This window comes from Salvelinus alpinus, chromosome 11 (assembly GCF_045679555.1).
Source record: "Salvelinus alpinus chromosome 11, SLU_Salpinus.1, whole genome shotgun sequence".
In the NCBI taxonomy this organism is placed as follows: domain Eukaryota; kingdom Metazoa; phylum Chordata; class Actinopteri; order Salmoniformes; family Salmonidae; genus Salvelinus; species Salvelinus alpinus.
Window position 1 is genome coordinate 41,172,706 of NC_092096.1, and position 20,102 is coordinate 41,192,807.

At 42.5% G+C, this 20,102-nt stretch overlaps 1 protein-coding gene across 17 annotated transcripts in view; it reads left to right on the top strand.

The window, feature by feature from the left end:
- Positions 1-20,102, top strand: part of LOC139534171 (forkhead box protein P2-like) — a 113,415-nt gene that overhangs the window by 88,826 nt on the left and 4,487 nt on the right. For 7 of the 17 annotated variants that reach the window (XM_071333014.1, XM_071333018.1, XM_071333023.1 and 4 more), the window contains 8 exons: positions 1,642-1,729; positions 3,305-3,388; positions 8,798-9,008; positions 9,578-9,681; positions 9,817-9,918; positions 12,477-12,597; positions 12,877-12,953; positions 14,252-14,577. In XM_071333014.1, coding sequence (XP_071189115.1) covers positions 1,642-1,729; positions 3,305-3,388; positions 8,798-9,008; positions 9,578-9,681; positions 9,817-9,918; positions 12,477-12,597; positions 12,877-12,953; positions 14,252-14,577 — 1,113 coding nt within the window. Of the gene's footprint in view, positions 1-1,641; positions 1,730-3,304; positions 3,389-8,797; positions 9,009-9,577; positions 9,682-9,816; positions 9,919-12,476; positions 12,599-12,876; positions 12,954-14,251; positions 14,578-20,102 lie in introns of all 17 variants that reach the window. The other 10 variants (XM_071333021.1, XM_071333026.1, XM_071333022.1 and 7 more) reach the window with 3 other exon arrangements.

Genomic DNA, 20,102 nt, shown 5'->3' on the forward strand with positions numbered 1-20,102 from the left:
AAAAAAGGTCGGAGGAATATCGAGAGGCCTTCTGCAGCTAAATCACAACCTCCTCCCTCCAACAGGAGAGAGAAAAAAACACCGGCTGCTTGTCTGTCGATGAGAGGGAAACTTAATAAAGATTTTTTTTTTTTTTGTATTTGGTAATGAAGGATCTTCAGGGATAGTGGGCCAGCCCACTTGGTGCTTTTGAAGTAGCTGTAATTTATGACACACGCCATACATCAAGTGCATAAGATAGCATTATGAGCATTGAAATGAAAAGGGTATTTGCAGCATTAGTTCCCTCTTCCTGCGAGGGACGTGATTAAATGATTAATGAAATGCCCCTTTGCATGCGCATTCTGAAACAGCAATTAGACACGGGCTGGAGAAACCCACCAGTCCAGCCTCTCCCCCTCCTTTTAATGCTATCTCATTCCTGATTTATAATGGAACATATCTGAGCATTAGACCTGAAATGGTTACAAAAGCATAAAACAGGAATGAAATTGGAATGGTTTTAAATGTGCCCGGCCATAATTGAAAGGTACTGGGCTATTGTGATTACAAATCTCCCATTCCATGCTTTGATTGGCATACTAAGGCAGGCTGGTGAATACGTTTGTATTGTTTAGCATTTTGCTGTTAAACAGTAAATAGGAAAAGACTATAAAATATAATATATGGTGGAACTTGTGTGTGTGCATGTATGTGTGTGTGTGTGTGTGTGTGGTGTGCGTGTGTGTGTGTCAGAGAGAGCGATTTAAGCTCCCACTAATGCACTGGAGGCAGTGCTGTAAATGATCATTGAAGGGTCTGCAAGCTAACCTATAATTACAGGAAAGAAAGTGGCAGCTCTGGCATTTCATAACCATGTCTTCTCAAAGCCCGCTTTGTGAGTTTGTCACCAATGATAATTCAGATAGAGGCTCATTACCGAACATCACAACACTTTAAAAAACCTTTTTCGCCTTTGTAGCGCGGTGCAGGGAATAAAGGTCTATTTTAATGGCGAGGTTCTTTTGTGTCCTGCAGACAAAATCCAATCAAGACGAACCGTCATCAACTGTTATGGCTGTCTGCATTTTTTAAAATTCTAATGAAGGAGATACATTTAATAAGTCTGCCGCTGAATAAATGCCCACTTTGTAAGGGGAGCATTTTTTAAATGTTACTCAACGTTAAATTGCCTTTATTGTTTTCTGTAAATGAATTGGAGACAAACCCATTGTGCCAGACCAGCATCTTTTATCCTCTAAAGACTAGTGCTCTGGGTAGTCACTGACTCCTATCCACACTACAGAGGGCTTATTGTCATGGAAGATATGCTCATATTGGAGATGCTTGCACTGTTTTATATCAGAACAACATGCACCAGTATTACATATCATTTCAGAATGATGTTGACAACAACAACAACAACAAAATAATAATAATAAGTTATGATAATACATCATCTAATAAATAATCACAATAAATAATCACATTTTTGCATTTTAATAATTTATATTACAATGCCTGATTTTGTGAATTTGTATGCATATAACATCATTAACGACTTCCCTCCCTCCCTCCCTCCCTCCCTCCCTCCCTCCCTCTCGCTCTCTCTCTCTCTCTCTCTCTCCCTGTCTCTCTCCCTGTCTCTCTCCCTGTCTCCAGGCACCTTAACAATGAGCATGCTCTAGACGACAGGAGCACGGCCCAGTGTCGAGTCCAGATGCAGGTGGTACAGCAGCTAGAGATACAGGCACGGCTCTTTTAGCATTATTACATTGTCGTTGATTTCTAATTCTTTTCCACGTGCCTGTTTGTGTGGCCGACTAGACCAAAATGCAGCACACTAAGAGGTGGACACAAGCACACCTAACAGAAGCTTATATAGCGAGACCTAAACAAAGGAATCCTTGGGCCCGCACCAAACCCATTGTGACTGTTTTAATTGAATTAAGGATGTGCTTATTTTCTATCCTTTCCAATTAATAACGGAGTGCATCTCTCCCCTTTCCCTGCATGTTAATTAAATGCACTTTGCACCTGAAGAAATCTTCTGAAGAAGGGAACTATTTTTAGTAGGTGGAGCGTGACCTTATTAGCGTGTCACTCTGTCGAGATAATGAGTCCGGTGATTGAACGACATTATTACTCAGCATCCACGGCATTCCCACAATGCACTGGATTTACACCACGGCTGTCTATTTTCTGTACTGGATTTACACTGTGGTACTGACAGTCAGGCCTGCTTTAGGCCCGGGGTAGCATGGAGAAACAGACATGCTCTTCGAGTTCCAAGTTCCCACACACTCTCGCCCTCTCTCTCGCTCTCACACACTAAGCTGGCTTGATGCTGATCTGAATGCTGCCCAAGCGTTCCACTATAAAGTTTTTTTCCACTCCGACAAACATTTCGTTTTTATGTTGTTGGGGTTTTGGAGGATCTTAGAAACAAAAAAATGAATAATTCTTGTTTATATGTAAAAGAAAACTAAAAAGTATTGTTTTTTTTCTTTTCTTTTTTTTTTGTTGCTGACACCCAAAGCCACCGAACCTCGTGTTTACAGTGTGACCAATTACCAGTCGGCGTGTGCTGTTTTATGTCCTTCCTCTCCTCCTTTTTTCCCTTCACTCCATCCCTGAGAGCCGTCACTGGTAATGAGGCCCAGTTCAGTCTAGTCCAGTGTTGCTGGATGCTGCTGCCGCTGTCTTCGTGTTGTAGCTAGCGCACGAGGAGTGTAGTTCAGTCTGTTCACACTACCTGGTCCCTGTCACTCCCAGTGAGTTAGATTGATGATAGCAGATCGCAGGGCCTCTAACTGGACCTCCAAGGGAACAGGGGGGAGCATGGAGGCGGGCCTGGCTGGCACTCTGTTTGGAGGACCCCTTCACCTCTTGGCAGCTGTTGGCTAGGGTCCATCTCTCTAACAGTGTCCACAGGACTTTGAGGAGGCACTCAGGACCCTCTAATTTAGAGCCTGAGTAGCTTGTTGCTGTCAAAGCATCCGTGACCTAAATTCTGCTATTGACAAAAAGATGAAGCGCTATTTGTTTTCCCTGACCTCTTCGCACTAACTCCCCCTTGCCCGACCCCACCACCAGCAGCAGAAATATTTTGTCTCTCTCTTCTCTTCTCCTCTTCCTCTCCTCCGCTGGTTTGGTTTAAGTCTGTGTCTTCAAGGCAGACTTAGCTAGGAGCCGCAGACTGGGCATATGCAGGATTCATTACAAGAGAGACAAGCTCGATAACAAGATGTATTACTGTTGCAGTCTGGGGAAAATCGCTCATTTCTAAAACTGTTTTATTTTCTCTCCCTCTCTCCGCTAACAGCTTTCTAAAGAACGTGAGCGTCTTCAGGCGATGATGGCCCACTTGCACATGCGGCCCTCGGAGCCCAAGCCATCTCCAAAACCTGTGAGTGCATATTGCTCTATATACAGTAAACAGGGTTTGGCTGAATGAGCCCCAGCAGATGAAATGAGACAGTTTAACCGTCAGCAGTTGAAATGGATGGAGGGATAGAGGGCTGATAGTGGGATGGAAAGGCAATACCAGGTTACACATCTCCCATCAGATACATCTCAGTCTATGACAGATAGGACAATAGAGCCAGGCGTGTATTAAATCACAGGCTTGAGTCCTTTGCCAAAACGCTGGGCCATTTCATTGTGATAGATATAATGGTCAAAACAACCTGTTAGCAGCGCAATAGCTGCTTAGCACCACAGTCCAAAGCAGCACTTAAAGTCGAGTGGGAGAAATGAGAAGATGTTTCATTTGGACAACAAACATCTCAACTGATAGCTGTACTGGTAAAGATGATGAGCAATGAAATAGCCCAGTAATAAGTATGCAATAAAATGGGCTTAAAATGGATATAAAATCCTACAAATATGGGTTAAAAATTGCCTAAAATCTATTTGACACTTGTTCACTTTAATATATATTTGCATTGAATATGGATACACTCACAATGCAAATATATTTAAATTATACACACAATTTTAAGTATTACATTTGCAAAAACAATGCATCATTTTTGTTAGTATTATTTACCAAAATTTTAAAGCAGTTTAAAAAAAAATACAGTACAAACATTGTTAGTATGTTGCTGCTGCTTAGTAAGTGTCTAATTTCAATGGGATAATATTCCTGCTCATCACCTCCCATCATATAAAGTAGAATCACAAGATAGAATAATTATCCTGCAAACCCGTCAGGAATCGTCTGCTTTCCTCCAATTTATTATTCAATCACTTTTTCCCCCCATTTTTTTTATTTTCAAAACTCCAGCAGCTTGGTTACATCTAGTCTAATAAAGAATGTTCAGGACTGTAATCCAAGACTGCATATGAATGAATAATGTTAATGAAGTACTGCGTTACATAAACCGCACATGAAAGAACTGCTAATTGCATTTGATGATGGGTAATTCAGTTTTAAGGCTCCCCCCTTTGGAGAACTAGAGAGAATTGTAGTTATACTGTAGATTTTGGCATGTGAAAATGACTACATGTGTTATATGTGAAAAAATGCATAGTTCCACCGCAATAGGAGATGGGTAATAGATATCATCATAGCATGGGTTTACAGCCCGAACATGGCTGGGGTTGAAACAGCCCACATATTTGATAAATATTAATAGTGTGAATTTATTGCCGGCTGCTGAAATGAGTCTTGTTGGTTCATCACTGCAACCCTTAACAGCTATCAGTAGCCCAACACAAGGTGTTCCTCGCGCTGGGCGCACTGTCTATTATATGACCCCATTTACTCTCTGAATGGCACTTCATTAAATGTTACCTTTTGGCCATGCCATGGATGGATGAAAATCAAAGTTACCAAGGCTGCAGGTCCCTGAATAATGAGTTTTTTTCTCTCTCCCAGACCCAACCTTGAATATATATATTCAGATGAGCAGAGAGGTGGCAAAGTGCTCATCCCTGCCTCTCATTCACTCTCCCTCTCAGTTAGGGCTTTAATAAATTCCATTTTGCAAATACTAGGATTGTATGCCTGCAAACATGTTACGCTTGTTGCCGTACCTGGTGGGGGGAGAGGAGGGAGGGGGGGGGGGGATCTTAACACTATAAATATACATGTGATTACACACACACACACACTTGATAGGATTTATTATGGAGTGCATTTTTGCTGTGTTTGACAGCGTATCCAAACCCTTTGTGGGTCCCTGTGTTGAACATGTAACACATAATGACTGTTCAGTGTAGCTGTGTCGTGTGTGTGTGTGTGTGTGTGTGTGTGTGTGTGTGTGTGTGTGTGTGTGTGTGTGTGTGTGTGTGTGTGTGTGTGTGTGTGTGTGTGTGTGTGTGTGTGTGTGTGTGTGTGTGTGTGTGTGTGTGCGCGTGTCTGATGCTGTGAATGGGGGATTAAGTAGGAACACACTTTAAAGACCTGGTTGGTTTGGTGCCTTGACCTGTTATGAATTATATGGAGATTTCTGTATTATACACATCCAACACACTCTTTTGTAAGCTGTTGTAGGGGGAAAAAACAGCAATGTACATTTTCCTTTTCAATTGTCATGCTAGTTTACTGGCTGTACTGTGTTCTACAGTGACAGTTGCTGTCGTCTAGTCTACTTTCCTCCCAAAAGTAGTAAAGCCTTTCTGTCTCAGACAATGATGGATATGACTTGTCCGTCATCCTTATTATTCCGTAATTCAATTACATAACTAGCACATGAAAATTAGAATTCATTTGCAATTGATATTTTTCACCTTTAAAAAAAATTGGCTGATGTGCATGTTTTTGAAACTTACACTCGTCAGTCGTAGATTCATTCCTGCTTCCACTGTGCGATAGAGTAAACTTGTACTAAGGCCACAGCTAGCCTACGCAGTAACTCTGCCGTCCTATGGAAAGTTCTTCTCTCTTCTGACTAGTTCGAGTTGATGTAATACATAACAATATACAGTGGGGAGAACAAGTATTTGATACACTGCCGATTTTGCAGGTTTTCCTACTTACAAAGCATGTAGAGGTCTGTAATTATTATCATAGGTACACTTCAACTATGAGAGACGGAATCTAAAACAAAAATCCAGAAAATCACATTGTATGATTTTTAAGTAATTAATTTGCATTTTATTGCATGACATAAGTATTTGATACATCAGAAAAGCAGAACTTAATATTTGGTACAGAAACCTTTGTTTGCAATTACAGAGATCATACGTTTCCTGTAGTTCTTGACTAGGTTTGCACACACTGCAGCAGGGATTTTGGCCCACTCCTCCCTACAGATCTTCTCCAGATCCTTCAGGTTTCGGGGCTGTCGCTGGGCAATACGGACTTTCAGCTCCCTCCAAAGATTTTCTATTGGGTTCAGGTCTGGAGACTGGCTAGGCCACTCCAGGACCTTGAGATGCTTCTTACGGAGCCACTCCTTAGTTGCCATGGCTGTGTGCTTCGTGTCGTTGTCATGCTGGAAGACCCAGCCACGACCCATCTTCAATGCTCTTACTGAGGGAAGGAGGTTGTTGGCCAAGATCTCGCGATACATGGCCCCATCCATCCTCCCCTCAATACGGTGCAGTCGTCCTGTCCCCTTTGCAGAAAAGCATCCCCAAAGAATGATGTTTCCACCTCCATGCTTCACGGTTGGGATGGTGTTCTTGGGGTTGTACTCATACTTCTTCTTCCTCCAAACACGGCGAGTGGAGTTAGACCAAAAAGCTCTATTTTTGTCTCATCAGACCACATGACCTTCTCCCATTCCTCCTCTGGATCATCCAGATGGTCATTGGCAAACTTCAGACAGGCCTGGACATGCACTGGCTTAAGCAGGGGGACCTTGCGTGCGCTGCAGGATTTTAATCCATGACGGCGTAGTGTGTTACTAATGGTTTTCTTTGAGACTGTGGTCCCAGCTCTCTTCAGGTCATTGACCAGGTCCTGCCGTGTAGTTCTGGGCTGATCCCTCACCTTCCTCATGATCATTGATGCCCCACGAGGTGAAATCTTGCATGGAGCCCCAGACCGAGGGTGATTGACCGTCATCTTGAACTTCTTCCATTTTCTAATAATTGCGCCAACAGTTGTTTCCTTCTCACCAAGCTGCTTGCCTATTGTCCTGTAGCCCATCCCAGCCTTGTGCAGGTCTACAATTTTATCCCTGATGTCCTTACACAGCTCTCTGGTCTTGGCCATTGTGGAGAGGTTGGAATCTGTTTGATTGTGTGTGGACAGGTGTCTTTTATACAGGTAACGAGTTCAAACAGGTGCAGTTAATACAGGTAATGAGTGGAGAACAGGAGGGCTTCTTAAAGAAAAACTAACAGGTCTGTGAGAGCCGGAATTCTTACTGGTTGGTAGGTGATCAAATACTTATGTCATGCAATAAAATGCAAATTAATTATTTAAAAATCATACAATGTGATTTTCTGGATTTTTGTTTTAGATTCCGTCTCTCACAGTTGAAGTGTACCTATGATAAAAATTACAGACCTCTACATGCTTTGTAAGTAGGAAAACCTGCAAAATCGGCAGTGTATCAAATACTTGTTCTCCCCACTGTATGTCACTTAGCAGAGGCTTCTATCCAAAGCGACTTGCAGCCATATATTTTTTTTACGGATGGTCCCGGGAATCAAACCCACTATCCTGCCGTTGCAAGCACCGTGCTCTACCCAACTGACATACAGAAGTACTGATGTCAGTACAGGCCATACTGTTAACTAGCTGCCAGTCATCTCAGCCCAGACAGTCCCTCCCAGTATCAGCTCATTAGCTTTAAGTGGTGCTATAATGATCAGCTGAAAACCATAGATGCACCATAGTCTTTCCAATCTGACATCTCATTGCATTTATCAACACACGCTGTCGCAAATTATTGTTGAGGCCTCTCGCTCTCTCTCTCTCTCTCTCTCTTACAACCTTGCTCCCCTTTCAAAGTGATCTCCATACACTTTTAATTCACAACGTTCACAAGCATTCCACTCACCCCATTCGCAATTAAGCCAATTTGGTTTGAATATGTAATGATGACATTTCCATTCCACCTAAATTAGCACAGAGACGCAAAGGTCACCGTGGAAATTTCCACTCGGTTGGTTGGAACCCCTACAATCACATCACATGAGCCCAAGTAAAAAAAGAAATACAAAAAGAGGGCAAAAAGCTATGTGGATTAGTGATGGGTTTCAGTTACCGTTAGCGGCGAGGTAAAGTGACACTCTCTGGTCGGGTTTCAAAGAGGAAAGAAGCCGCGGCCACCAGGCGCATCGCTTTTGTTTTGTATCCAGGAAAGGTCAGGGTTGCCTGTGCTGTGGCCCGGCCAGCTGTAGCCATCTGTAGCCAGGTGGTGGAGGTGGTTGTCTCTGGCTCTCTCCCTACCACAGTTTAGTACACACTACATAGTGAGTTGTCTCTATGTGGGCTAGAGATGGTGGTTGGGATAACACGGAGTGCTGATCATGAGATCACCTTTAACAGCGTGCTCGAATAAGAATTCTTATGATACAATTGTATCCTTTAATTGGTGGAGATTGGCTGCTTCCTCTAACGCAGCTTATTAGTGGATCCACAGCTGTAGAACTGTGGAGCGAATCCACTCTCATTTGTCAGAGAGCCCCTTCTGATGTAAAACCGTCTTTCTTTCTCCCTCCCTCCTCTACTTCCTCCTTCTCACCCTCAATCATATTTCTCTCTGTCTTCTCTCTGTCTGTCTCTCTCTTTCCCATGTTCTCTCTTCCTCCCCCCCTTTCTCTCTCTCTCCCTCTTTCACTCCACCCTGTCTCACCCTCCTTCACTCCCTCTCCTTCCTTTCCTCGCTCCCTCACTCCTTTCCTCCTTACTCAGCTGAACTTGGTATCGAGCGTCACCATGTCGAAGAACCTGCTGTCGGTGTCCCCTCCGAACGTACCTCAGACCCCCACCACGCCCAGCGCCCCCGTGACACCCATGTCCCAGGTGCCCCAGGTGCCGTCCCTGCTCAGCGCCGCCAACGTCCCCAGCATGGGCGCCATGCGCAGACGTCACTCCGACAAGTACTCCATGCAACTGTCTTCAGGTAAGAACCTCTACACTAAGCCCAGTCACCTAGAGTTAGGATCATTAATAAAGTTGGGTTCATTGAATTGAATTGAATACTGTGTTGGACGTTCAATGCATTGTCACTATTGGTTGTTGTTGTACAACCGCACAGTGTTTGTTCCAATATGGAATGTTATATTTAAAAGGGAAAAAAGCCTCTGTATAATCAATCTATATGTTTTTTTCTGAGCGTAATTATTACATGAATGTTAATTAAGTTCGAACGTTTAGATGTTCTATGTTTTAAGCTCTTTGCATCTGTCTTTGATGTTTATATTTACTCTCTGGTATTTAGTATCAAATGTGCATGAATTATTCATGTTCATACAAAATATCTACATTGATCTAATTTCATATGGATGTATTAGTGTTTAAGATTTCTCATGAGAGAGATTAATAAAAATTATATTTTGTTAGACATGGAAAATGCTGATTTGATGTGTGCTGCCCCTCCCTCTTCTCTTCTCTTTCTCTCCCGCTTTTAATTTGATGAAACCCTGAACTAATTCCAATGCCTTGAAGAATAAAATTTACCAATTATTTCAGGTGGTGACACAGTATTTATTTTTCCAGAGATTGCCCCAAACTATGAGTTTTATAAGAATGCCGATGTCAGACCGCCATTTACTTATGCAACCCTCATAAGGCAGGTGAGTGGGAGAAAAAATAAATTAACTTTGCCTGATTAGATGTAAATTAATTGCTGCTTGAATCGCAGGCAGCTCTGAGAGTGTGTCTCATGCTGCCTAGTTAGTAAACCATTATTTGATGTCATCTCATTTCAGGGTATCATGGAGTCGGGCGACATGCAGTTAACGCTTAATGAAATCTACAGCTGGTTCACGCGCACATTTGCTTACTTCAGACGCAACGCAGCTACTTGGAAGGTACCTACCCTAAACCTACTCTTACAGCCTTAGAGTACACTACTTCCTCATTTAGAGACACCTCTTTGTGCCATACCTGCAGTAAGAAAAGCTTGGAGGAACATTTATTTACTTGACACCAACAGATTAGTATCCCATTCCCCTCTCTTTAACCTGACCTCTTGAATAGAGTGAATTTTTCCAACCTCTTTCTCTCAGATGACAAGTGAAAGAATAATTCTGCCTCTGATATCATTTTCTAATTTGGTGCAGTGGGGAGGAGTGGGGCCTGGCACGCTAATTACAATACAGCCACTCAATCATCAGCACCTTTTGTTACCATGCACCGTATTACTTCTCCTCCTGTCCCTTCCCTCACTCTATATCTATATCTATCTCGCTCTCCTCTTTCTCTATCTTTCTCTCCTCTCTCTTCCTCTCTCTCCCTCTCCATCCCTCCTCCCACACACACCCAGCCTCTCTTGCATATCATTGGTTAATTAGTCTGAAAGATGGCTGTTTGCCTAGGGAGGCTGGGGCTGTGGCAGGGGGTTTTGTGTTTAGTGTCTGGCCCGTGTGCTCCTATACACACACACCATAGCTCATAGTGGCGGGCTGGTGGCCGCGTGTCCGACCGAGGGGTTATGGTCGTTCAGCCGGAACTAAAGGAGACCCAAAGTGAGAATTAGCCTGTCAGGGAGAGAACACACTTCATTTACCAGGACAAAAGGACTCATTTGTATCTCTGTCCTATACAACTTTCATTGCCTGCCTCTCCAACACAGTTAAAAATGTCTTCTTGATGCATCTGTTTTGGGGGGAAATGTGTGTGTTGCTGATAAGTATATTCCCTCCCTCTACCACAACACTACATGTATCCTATCCGTGTTTTATTCTCACCCACCTTAAGCATAATTCGTTAGCCAGTAAGAGCCAGTGGCCATTGTGGATACTCAGGAGGAGGAGAGGATGGGGGGGGGGGGAGATCAGGATACATCCACCTCTCATCAGCATGCAAAGCATATCAGAGCACTAGGTTTAGCAAAGTGAATTAATTTGGATTTGGGATGCAAATGATGTTGGCGTGTGATTACTGATCCACAAGGGTGTGCTGCAAAAGACTCCGGACTCTTCCGGATTGTCACACAGTCCTGTGTGTTTTTTTTAACTTGTTTAGTCAATTGTTTTATCACTAACTGGTCATTAACTAGCACACACATTGCACACACTCTCTCTCTCTCTGACACACACACACACATTTTCTTTTTTTCGTGGCCCGGTCATGATATAGAGAAGTGGGCACAATGGGCATTAGAAATATCTCAGTCCCTCTCTCTTTCACAATAACCTAGGTGATATATTTACATGTTGAGCTCCCACATTTCTTTTGTAAGGCGTTAGAGGGATGATCCGTGACGGGCTTGTCATTTGATTAACTGAGAGAACTTTAGAAAAAAGAAAGAAATGAAAGGTGATTTAATATCTGAGCTTGGTCTCATCAGCTCTGAGACTGGAGGATCCAGCCTCCACTCTGCTCCTCACTCCTCAGCAGCTTATTAGATCTAACTGTATAGCATGCATAATAAAACTGCTCATTTTCTCATTAATATTAAAATGATCATATTCAAAGCCATGGGCATTAAGATCAATCAAATCCTGGGATTTTCAGGTCAGATGCGAAGATCTGCTTATGGGCTGTTTTTCTCTTTTCTGAATCTCTTTTCTTAAAGGGAAAAAACTGTATACCTCGTTGGAAAAAGAATGCATGTGAAAGCGGGCGATATTAAAGCAAAGGTTGTTATTTGTAGGCTTTTTGATGCATGTTTTAATATTGATTTATCTGGAATGTTGGGGAAGAATATTGTATTTCTTTTGTTGATTTTCTTTTTTGTATATATTTAATGTTTGCATATGCACGCAATAATGCGTATCTCAGGTCATTTTGATAGCAACACTTTGCTTTAAGGGTATGTGACAATATTACAACAAAAAGGTGTCAAGATCTGATCATTCGTGTGACTCCTATCTTAACAGCATGCACAGACTATTTCGATATAGTAGACATCCTTGTCAGCCTACCCCAAAACCACCTCACACCCACAAATCGTACCTTCTCACACCAACCCCCCTCCTCCTCTTACCCCCCCCACACCTCATATTGTCACCGGGGTTAGTGGTTAGCCACCGGATGGGAAGGGCCTCAAATCTGTGATACTGTCATCTTCTTAAGATACTGCCATTAAGACTAGAGCAGAGGGTTGAGGGCTGCTGCTTGCTACTGACATCACCATTATCACCACAGCATTACCACTTCTGTCACCAAAAGCCATTCGCTATGCTGATTACCTCCTTTCAGCCTACTTACTCTGATTGATATGTACTGTGTGTGACTTGTAAGTGCATTCGTACTCGCTCACTTTTACTAATTAAATCAATGGTGCGTGAACGTTAAGAATTTCAACAAAAAAAAATCTATTTCGCTTCCTTTCTTTCTTTCCTTCCTTTCTTAGGTGGATAATAAAAATAAATAAAAAAATGGACTCTTTCCATAACCTTTCTCTCCTTGTTTCCGCCTGTAGAACGCCGTTCGCCACAACCTCAGTCTGCACAAGTGCTTTGTGCGTGTGGAGAACGTGAAGGGGGCCGTGTGGACGGTGGACGAGATGGAGTACCAGAAACGCAGGTCTCAGAAGATAACAGGGTACGTTAGAGCAGAGCTGTCACTCTAACTCCCCACCTAGTCCTAGGCCCTGTACCGTATTACCACTAATAATCAGCCATTTTTAAATATCACTGTAGTACAGTATATGGTGTCTGTTCAAGGGCTGCCGTTCATTCCAAAGTGATTTAATGTCACAGCTATTAGGAGAAATAGGTATTTTACAATGATGTTAGATATTTATTTGTTTATGTTGGAATATGCCATTTTGTAAAAATAAGAATGTTTATTTCAAACTGTTTTGTGTATTTGTGTTTCCTGGTGTAGAAGCCCGACGCTTGTGAAGAACCTTCCCTCCAGCCTGGGCTATGGAGCTGCTTTAAACGCCAGCTTACAGGTAAACACCCAGTATTAACCTGCGATTGCTCTGTCAGATCCTGTACGCTAGACAAAATGTGACTGATTCCCCTCTATTGTATTGAGGGTACTATAGCCTACAGCTGTCTATGTGTGGGGTTTCTGTGTGGTTAAATGGAAGTAGTTCTTAAGACCTCAGCCTACTGTATTGTATGTTCATAGTCAGCAAGGGAGATGCAGAAGAAAGTGGCTAAAGTTGAGTGGAGGGTCTCACTCTTCTCCCTCTCTCCTCCCTCCCTCCCTCCCTCCATCTCTCTCCTTCTCTCTCCATCTGTCTGGTAGAGATCAGTGAGAATGGAGGCCACCCTGTGGTTAGAGCAGGCACCAGCTCTTTCTCTCTCTCCAGCTTGAATACAGGCACAGATTGATAGCAGCCGCAGCAAATGCAAAAGCATTTGCATTAATATTTATCCAAGCTGTCATAAATGATTTGGCTTTGTACTTTCGGGCCAGCCGGCAAGGTGCTCATAGCCAAAACGTCAAATTTGAATCGCAAATATAACTTTAATGCGCAGGAGGCAAAAGTGTCAGGAGTTCTATCTTATTTTGGAGGTAAAGTTTTTGGTCTGTTTTAATAGTCATCGAAAGCCAACATGGTGATATCAGTGGCATCAAAGATCTTTCATTGTGTGGAGTTATATTGAGTCGAATAAACCATCAGTGAAAACTGTCCAATGATGGTTGTAAACTATCCAATCATTAGTCATTTACAGCCTATAGAAAGCATCCAGTAAATGTCTTAAAGGAAAACTCCACCCAAAAACTCTCTTTTGGTATTTGTTTCATTAGTTCATTGTTGATATAGTCCCAAAAATGTTTTGCATGTCAACAGTCAAGTTTTCAAGATAAACAACTTTCAAAATACAGCTCCCCATAGCTGTTTTTGTCAGCATAATTACTTGTTAACAGTCTTTACTAGTGTTATCTGTATTTTGAAAGTGATATATCTTGAAATTTGATTGCTGACATGCAAAACATTTTGGGACAATATCAACAATGGACTATTGAAACAAATACGAAAAGATAGTTTTTGTGTGGAATTTTCTTTGTGTGGAACTTAAAAGTGTGAGGTTTATCTCAATGATGGCCTATAATCTGAATACCCTTTTGTCTCTAACTTCCATCACTTTCTCTCTCTCTCTCTTCCTTTTTCCCCCTTCGCTCACTCCCTCCCCCTCTCTCTATCAACCACCCCCCTTTTCTCTTCCACTCTTTTCCTCCCTCTCCCCTTCCTCTCCCTCTCTCCCCCCTCTTCCTCCCTCCCTCCTTCCCTCCCAGGCGGCGCTGGCTGAGACCTCCCTGCCTCTGCTGGGGAACCCTGGTCTGATGAACAGCAGTTCGTCTGGCTTGATGGGAGGCAGTCCTCCTGGTCTAATGGGCGGGAGCCCCCCTGGTATGCTCGGCGGTAGCCCCCATGGGTTGATGGGTGGTAGCCCACATGGATTCATGGGCGGGAGCCCCCATGGGTTGATGGGTGGCAGCCCCCCAGGAATGATGGGTAGCAGCCCCCCAAGCCTGCTCCAGTCCGACTTGAACGGATCGCTGGATCACCTGGACACCAACGGCCACAGCAGCCCTGGAGGATACTCCCCACAGGCACACATGTAAGTAGCACTCAGTGGCTTCTCGTTGGTGGTGATGCACGCACACACACACATTAACGCATGCACACACACACCTACCTCAGTGAGTTCACTGTAACACAGAGAGAGAGTTGGTGACAGACCTCCCCCTCTGTTCCATGTACCAGATGATACAGTAGCAACAGTGGATCCCCACTCTGCCCATAGCTGTCTTTTGTTAGCATCGTAGCTTGTTAAAAGTCTTTACTAGATTATAACATAGTGGGAGGTTTTTGGGGACTAATTTGATTTTAGTACTAAATTAACAGCGTATTTTGGCGGTTCAAAGAGATCTTCATTTCAACGACATGTTATGCCACACCTGAGGTGAGTTTTACATACATGGTTGTCAGTTGTAACAGTTATAACCTATAAAAAAGAAGATAATTACACATTCGGTTTGAATTACTCCAATGTCTGCATTGTAGGGGTTTAGATGTCATATTTTATTCAAGACCGTCCATATTAATATTTAGCAGCTAACTGTATCATTAATTACTTAAAAATCTTTGCCTTCTCTATCTTTTTTAATGGAGCCCAGAGAGAGAAAGAGGGCCATTAAAAATGTATGTCATGTGGATTTCAGGAATGTGTACGTTACAAATGTGCTCTCCCTCTAACCAGTGATGTCACACGTGTCACTGTAGTCCATGTTTACCTAGCCAAAGATAGGAAATGGAACACCAAGGGCGCTGTATGTGAAGCTACTACTTCCTCCATCCCCCACACACTTCCTCACCCCGCCCCCCTATTTGAAATCAATGATGCAAGCCCAGCCAGAGTAGCTAACTTGCTAGCCATCTCTGAAGTAGCACCGGGAATTAGGCCAGTTCCGTATCGAAGAAGGGGACTGACTGTTCTGAGAGGAGCTGGCCCAACCCATACATTCATTTGTTTAGATGTGTTTATTCCTTTCGGAAATGGGCCAGAGTGGGGGGGGGGGTTAAGTGGGGCATATCTGCAGTGCCAGACAGAATCCCTGTGTATCCACTCCCCCAGGCTGTTTAACTTTTAATAACGGACAGAACAGGAGACTCTCTCTCTCAGACGGCCTCGCCTCAGTGTGAGGGGGTGCTGTGGAGGCTGCCTCCACTACCGCTCTCCGCCTTTACACGGCCGCAACATCCTCAAAATGGAAGAAATGTGTTTTTATGAGTGGGTTCTCTGGGATGCACTTAATAATGAAGGGAGAGTAACACTAACTAAAGAGTACACGGCGTACCAGCCGGTCCTCAGGAGAGAGCAGGGAAACTTCAGAAACCAAGTGAATCGAACAATTAGACAAACCTTTTTCCCCCACTTCTGGAGGTTAATGCTATCAGCCAAACAGCGACTCAGATAGCTCCAGGCATGTTACCATTTATGTGTGTGTGTGTCCCCTCAAGGGTATGCTTAAGAGGAAGAAAAGACTAAAAAAGACAGGAACTAGATGTGCCAGCTAGAATTACAGTACAGTAGGATGCTGCTTAAGGACTTCAGTAAAAACAGTTCCACTTTGAATAAAAGAGATTTAGACTTTCAAAAATGTACGCATATTGACCACAGTATCACATTGTAAAATTTGTGAAAAAATTGACCCAAAATCCTTAGTTTTTTTAGATTTTGCATTGTTATGTAAGGCCATTACGTTGTTGTATGTACTTTATATCACTCCACACTCCTTGATAACCGTAAATGATCCATGTTCAGATGCTATCATGTGTGTCACTCTGTCCTCTGATCGTCCCCCGCTCCTCGTTAACATACGACACATAGCTAATGATGTTATTTGCATCCCTGCCATGCCTCATACAGAGCGTGATTACCAGTGATCATAATCTGCCAGTGATGGTGATGAGTCTCTGTCCAAGATGCACTTATGAACCACACACACACACAAACACACACACACACACACACACACACACACACACATGAACTTCACGCACACACACATAGCTGGTATTTATCAGACACAGAGCCTAGGCATTTAGTCCAGACTTCATAATGCCAGCTAGCCATTAACGAATAAATGACTCATCCAATGGTTCTCTAATACAGTGTAAAGCCACAACGAGGACTAATCATTTTTCTCCTTTCTTTTTTTCATTCTCCAACCACACAAGCATGTTAGTGGTTTATAATGAATACAAATGAAAGCTATGAGCTATGCCTGTGATGATGAGGAGAAAGGGTTGTGCTGCTGGGTGTCTAATGGCTGTATCACATCCGTCCATGATTGGGAGTCCCATAGTGCGGCGCACAATTGGCCCAGCGTCGTCCGGGTTTGGCCGGGGTAGGCCGTCATTGTAAATAAGAATTTGTTCTTAATTGACTTGCCTAGTTAAATAAAGCTTACATTTAAAAATATATATATATATTTAAAAAATGGCTGTGCTTCTGACCACCATCTGGTCCTGCCTCATTTATCTCCTGTTAAGAATATCGTCAATGTAGCATGTTTGTTGTAACATGTTAAATACAAATGATTTATTACAAAGCTTGAGGGAGATCACCAAGGATTTCAATATACTTCAGAAAGTATTCACACCCCCTGACATTTTCCACATTTTGTTGTGTTACCAGGAGGGATTAAAATGGATTTCATTGTCATTTCTTGTCAACGATCTACACAAAATACTCTGTAATGTCAAAGTGGAAGAAGATTTTGCCTGTGCTTAGCTCTATTCCGTTTATTTTTATCCTAAAACACTCCCTAGTCCTTGCCGATGACAAGCATACCCATAACATGGTGCAGCCACCACCATGCTTGAATATGAAGAGCGGTACTCAGTGATGTGTTGTGTTGGATTTGCCCCAAACATAACGCTTTGTATTCAGGACATAAAGTTAATTCCTTTGCCACATTTTTTTCAGTTTTACTTTAGTGCCTTATTGCAAACAGGATGCATGTTTTGGAATATTGTTATTCTGTACAGGCTTCCTTCTTTTCTCTCAGTCATTTACGTTAGTATTGTGGAGTAATTACAATGTTGTTGATCCATCCTCAGTTTTCTCATGTCACAGGCATTAAACTATGTAACTGTTTTAAAGTCACCATTGGCCTCATGGTGAAATCCCTGCGCGGTTTCGTTCCTCTCCGACAACTAAGTTAGGAAGGATGCCTGTATCTTTGTAATGACTGGGTGTATTGTTACACCATCCAAACTGTTATTATTAACTTCACCATGCTCAAAGGGATATTCAGTGTCTGCTTTTTTTTATACCCATCTACCAATAGGTGGCCTTCTTTACGAGGCATTGGAAAAACTCCCTGGTCTTTGTGGTTGAATCTGTGTTTTAAATTCACTGCTCGACTGTGGGACCTTACAGATAATTGTATGTGTGGGGTACAGAGATTAACTAGTCAATCAAAAAGCATGTTAAACACTATTATTGCATACAGAGTGAGTCCATGCAACCTATTGTGTGACTTGTTAAACACATTTTTACTCCTGAACTTATTTAGGCTTAGCATAAGAAATGTGTTGAATACTTATTGACTCAAGACATTTCAGCTTTTTATTATTATTCCACTTTGAAATGATGGGGTGTTGTGTGTAGGCCAATTTTAAATTCAGGCTGTAACACAACAAAATGTGTAAAAAGTCAAGGGGTGTGAATACTTTCTGAAGGCACTGTACATGTTTTTTTGTAAAAATATGAATTGGGAGAGATATCAAATACTTAATATCAAAATATCAAAACATATGTCTGTTGATTAGAGTGGTAGCTCTGAATATGAATATTGTTCATTGTTTTTATTTACGACAACAAATTAAATTCAATAAATGTGTTACCAGATAACTAGAAAGAGTGTATAGAAATGAATCCCAGATAATTGTTTCATCCCCCTCTTCTCACCTAGAGGGGAGAGTTCTGTTTATTCTGGTTTCTCCTCTTGAGTGTGTGGGTTGAGAAGGAAACAGAAATATTCATCACACCGCCGAGCATCTTGGAAAGGCAAAGCTTCTCCTTCTAGCTACCACATCTGAATATGAATTTATTTTGCTATAAATATTAAAGTAATCTGTACCTTTTAAAATTATTTTCAAATTCAAAGTTCCTCCTGCCATTGATGAAGGCAACCCAGGAGATGGCTGCCAGACACATTCTAATACAGAGAGTACTTGATAAGGATTTTTCTTGCTCTCTCTCTCTGTCTCCTCTCTCTCTCTCTCTCTCTCTCTCTCTCTCTCTCTCTCTCTCTCTCTCTCTCTCTCTCTCTCTCTCTCTCTCTCTCTCTCTCTCTCTCTCCCTCCTGTTAGTCCACAGGGATTCCCTGATGCATCTGACGTGTCAAAAATAATTAGGTTTTGTCAGATTTATCATCGCACCACAAACCCTTTCCCTGAGTAGGGCCCCGGATCATGTTAAGCCTTGTTTGTGTGTGACAGCATTATTATTCTTGTTAGTAGCCAACCACACTTCCTCCCATCCTCTCTCTGTTGTTCTGGAGGGGAAACGTCCCCACTTCCTCACTCAGTCCGGTGTTTCAGTGTTTTCACACTGCCTTTATTGACAGCGGCTAAAGATATTCATTCGTTTAGAGTTAAAAACATGTATCATGTATGTCCGACTGAACTGCCGGGCTGAAGCTGATTAATGGCGGAGACTAGCTGCAGGTTTTTCCTCTGGAGGAGCGACACGCACGCCCCTGCATATTAACGACGCATTGCGCTTTCTATTAACCAGATAAAAAAAAAGCTTGACTCCCCTTGCTCCGGGGGACTAGAGGGGATGAGAAATTCTCCATTATTTAGCATGCAGTGTGTTTTATATATATATATTTTAAGTCAACCAGGTGTCATCAGTAAACTCTTGATGGCCAACCATGTCTGGGTATAAGCCATTTTCACATTTTTGTCATAAAAATGTTGATGCAATTGCTTAGAGTGGAAGTGATCGTTTCACAAATACTATGGTTGTTGTTACACGCTGGTTAGCAACGTAATGCCAGCTTTGATATGTTTATGATAATTCGGGCTGATTTCAATTATTGCATTCAAAATGTTTTATGTTTTCTCTGAAAAATACATACTGTAGGTTTATTATATGGAATATCTTTGGGGGACCCGGGTACGATCCCGGGCTGTACCACAACCTGCCGCGATCGAGAATCCCATAGGGCGGCGCGCAATTAACCCAGCGTCGTCCGGGTTAGGGGAGGGTTAGGCCGTCATTGTAAATAACAATTTGTTCCTAACTGACTTGCCTAGTTAAATAAAGGTTAAATGAAATACAAATAAATATTGAGGATACATTCTGTAGAAGAGGGAGGCTATTTGAGTTATTTATTAGTTGTTGTTTTTTTCTGGTTCACCCCCTGTTAATTGTGCTGAGGAGCTTCTCCCTCACAATCTTTCTAATTACCTTTAACAAATAGCAGCATGATAAAATATGTGACCAGGGCGAAGAGTTGATACCCTAGAGCCTTGTACGCAAACAACTCAGATATTCATAAGAGGATCTCTTTGACTTCACTGCCACTGTAGACCCCTGTCTGCAGCTCACTGACCAACCACCGG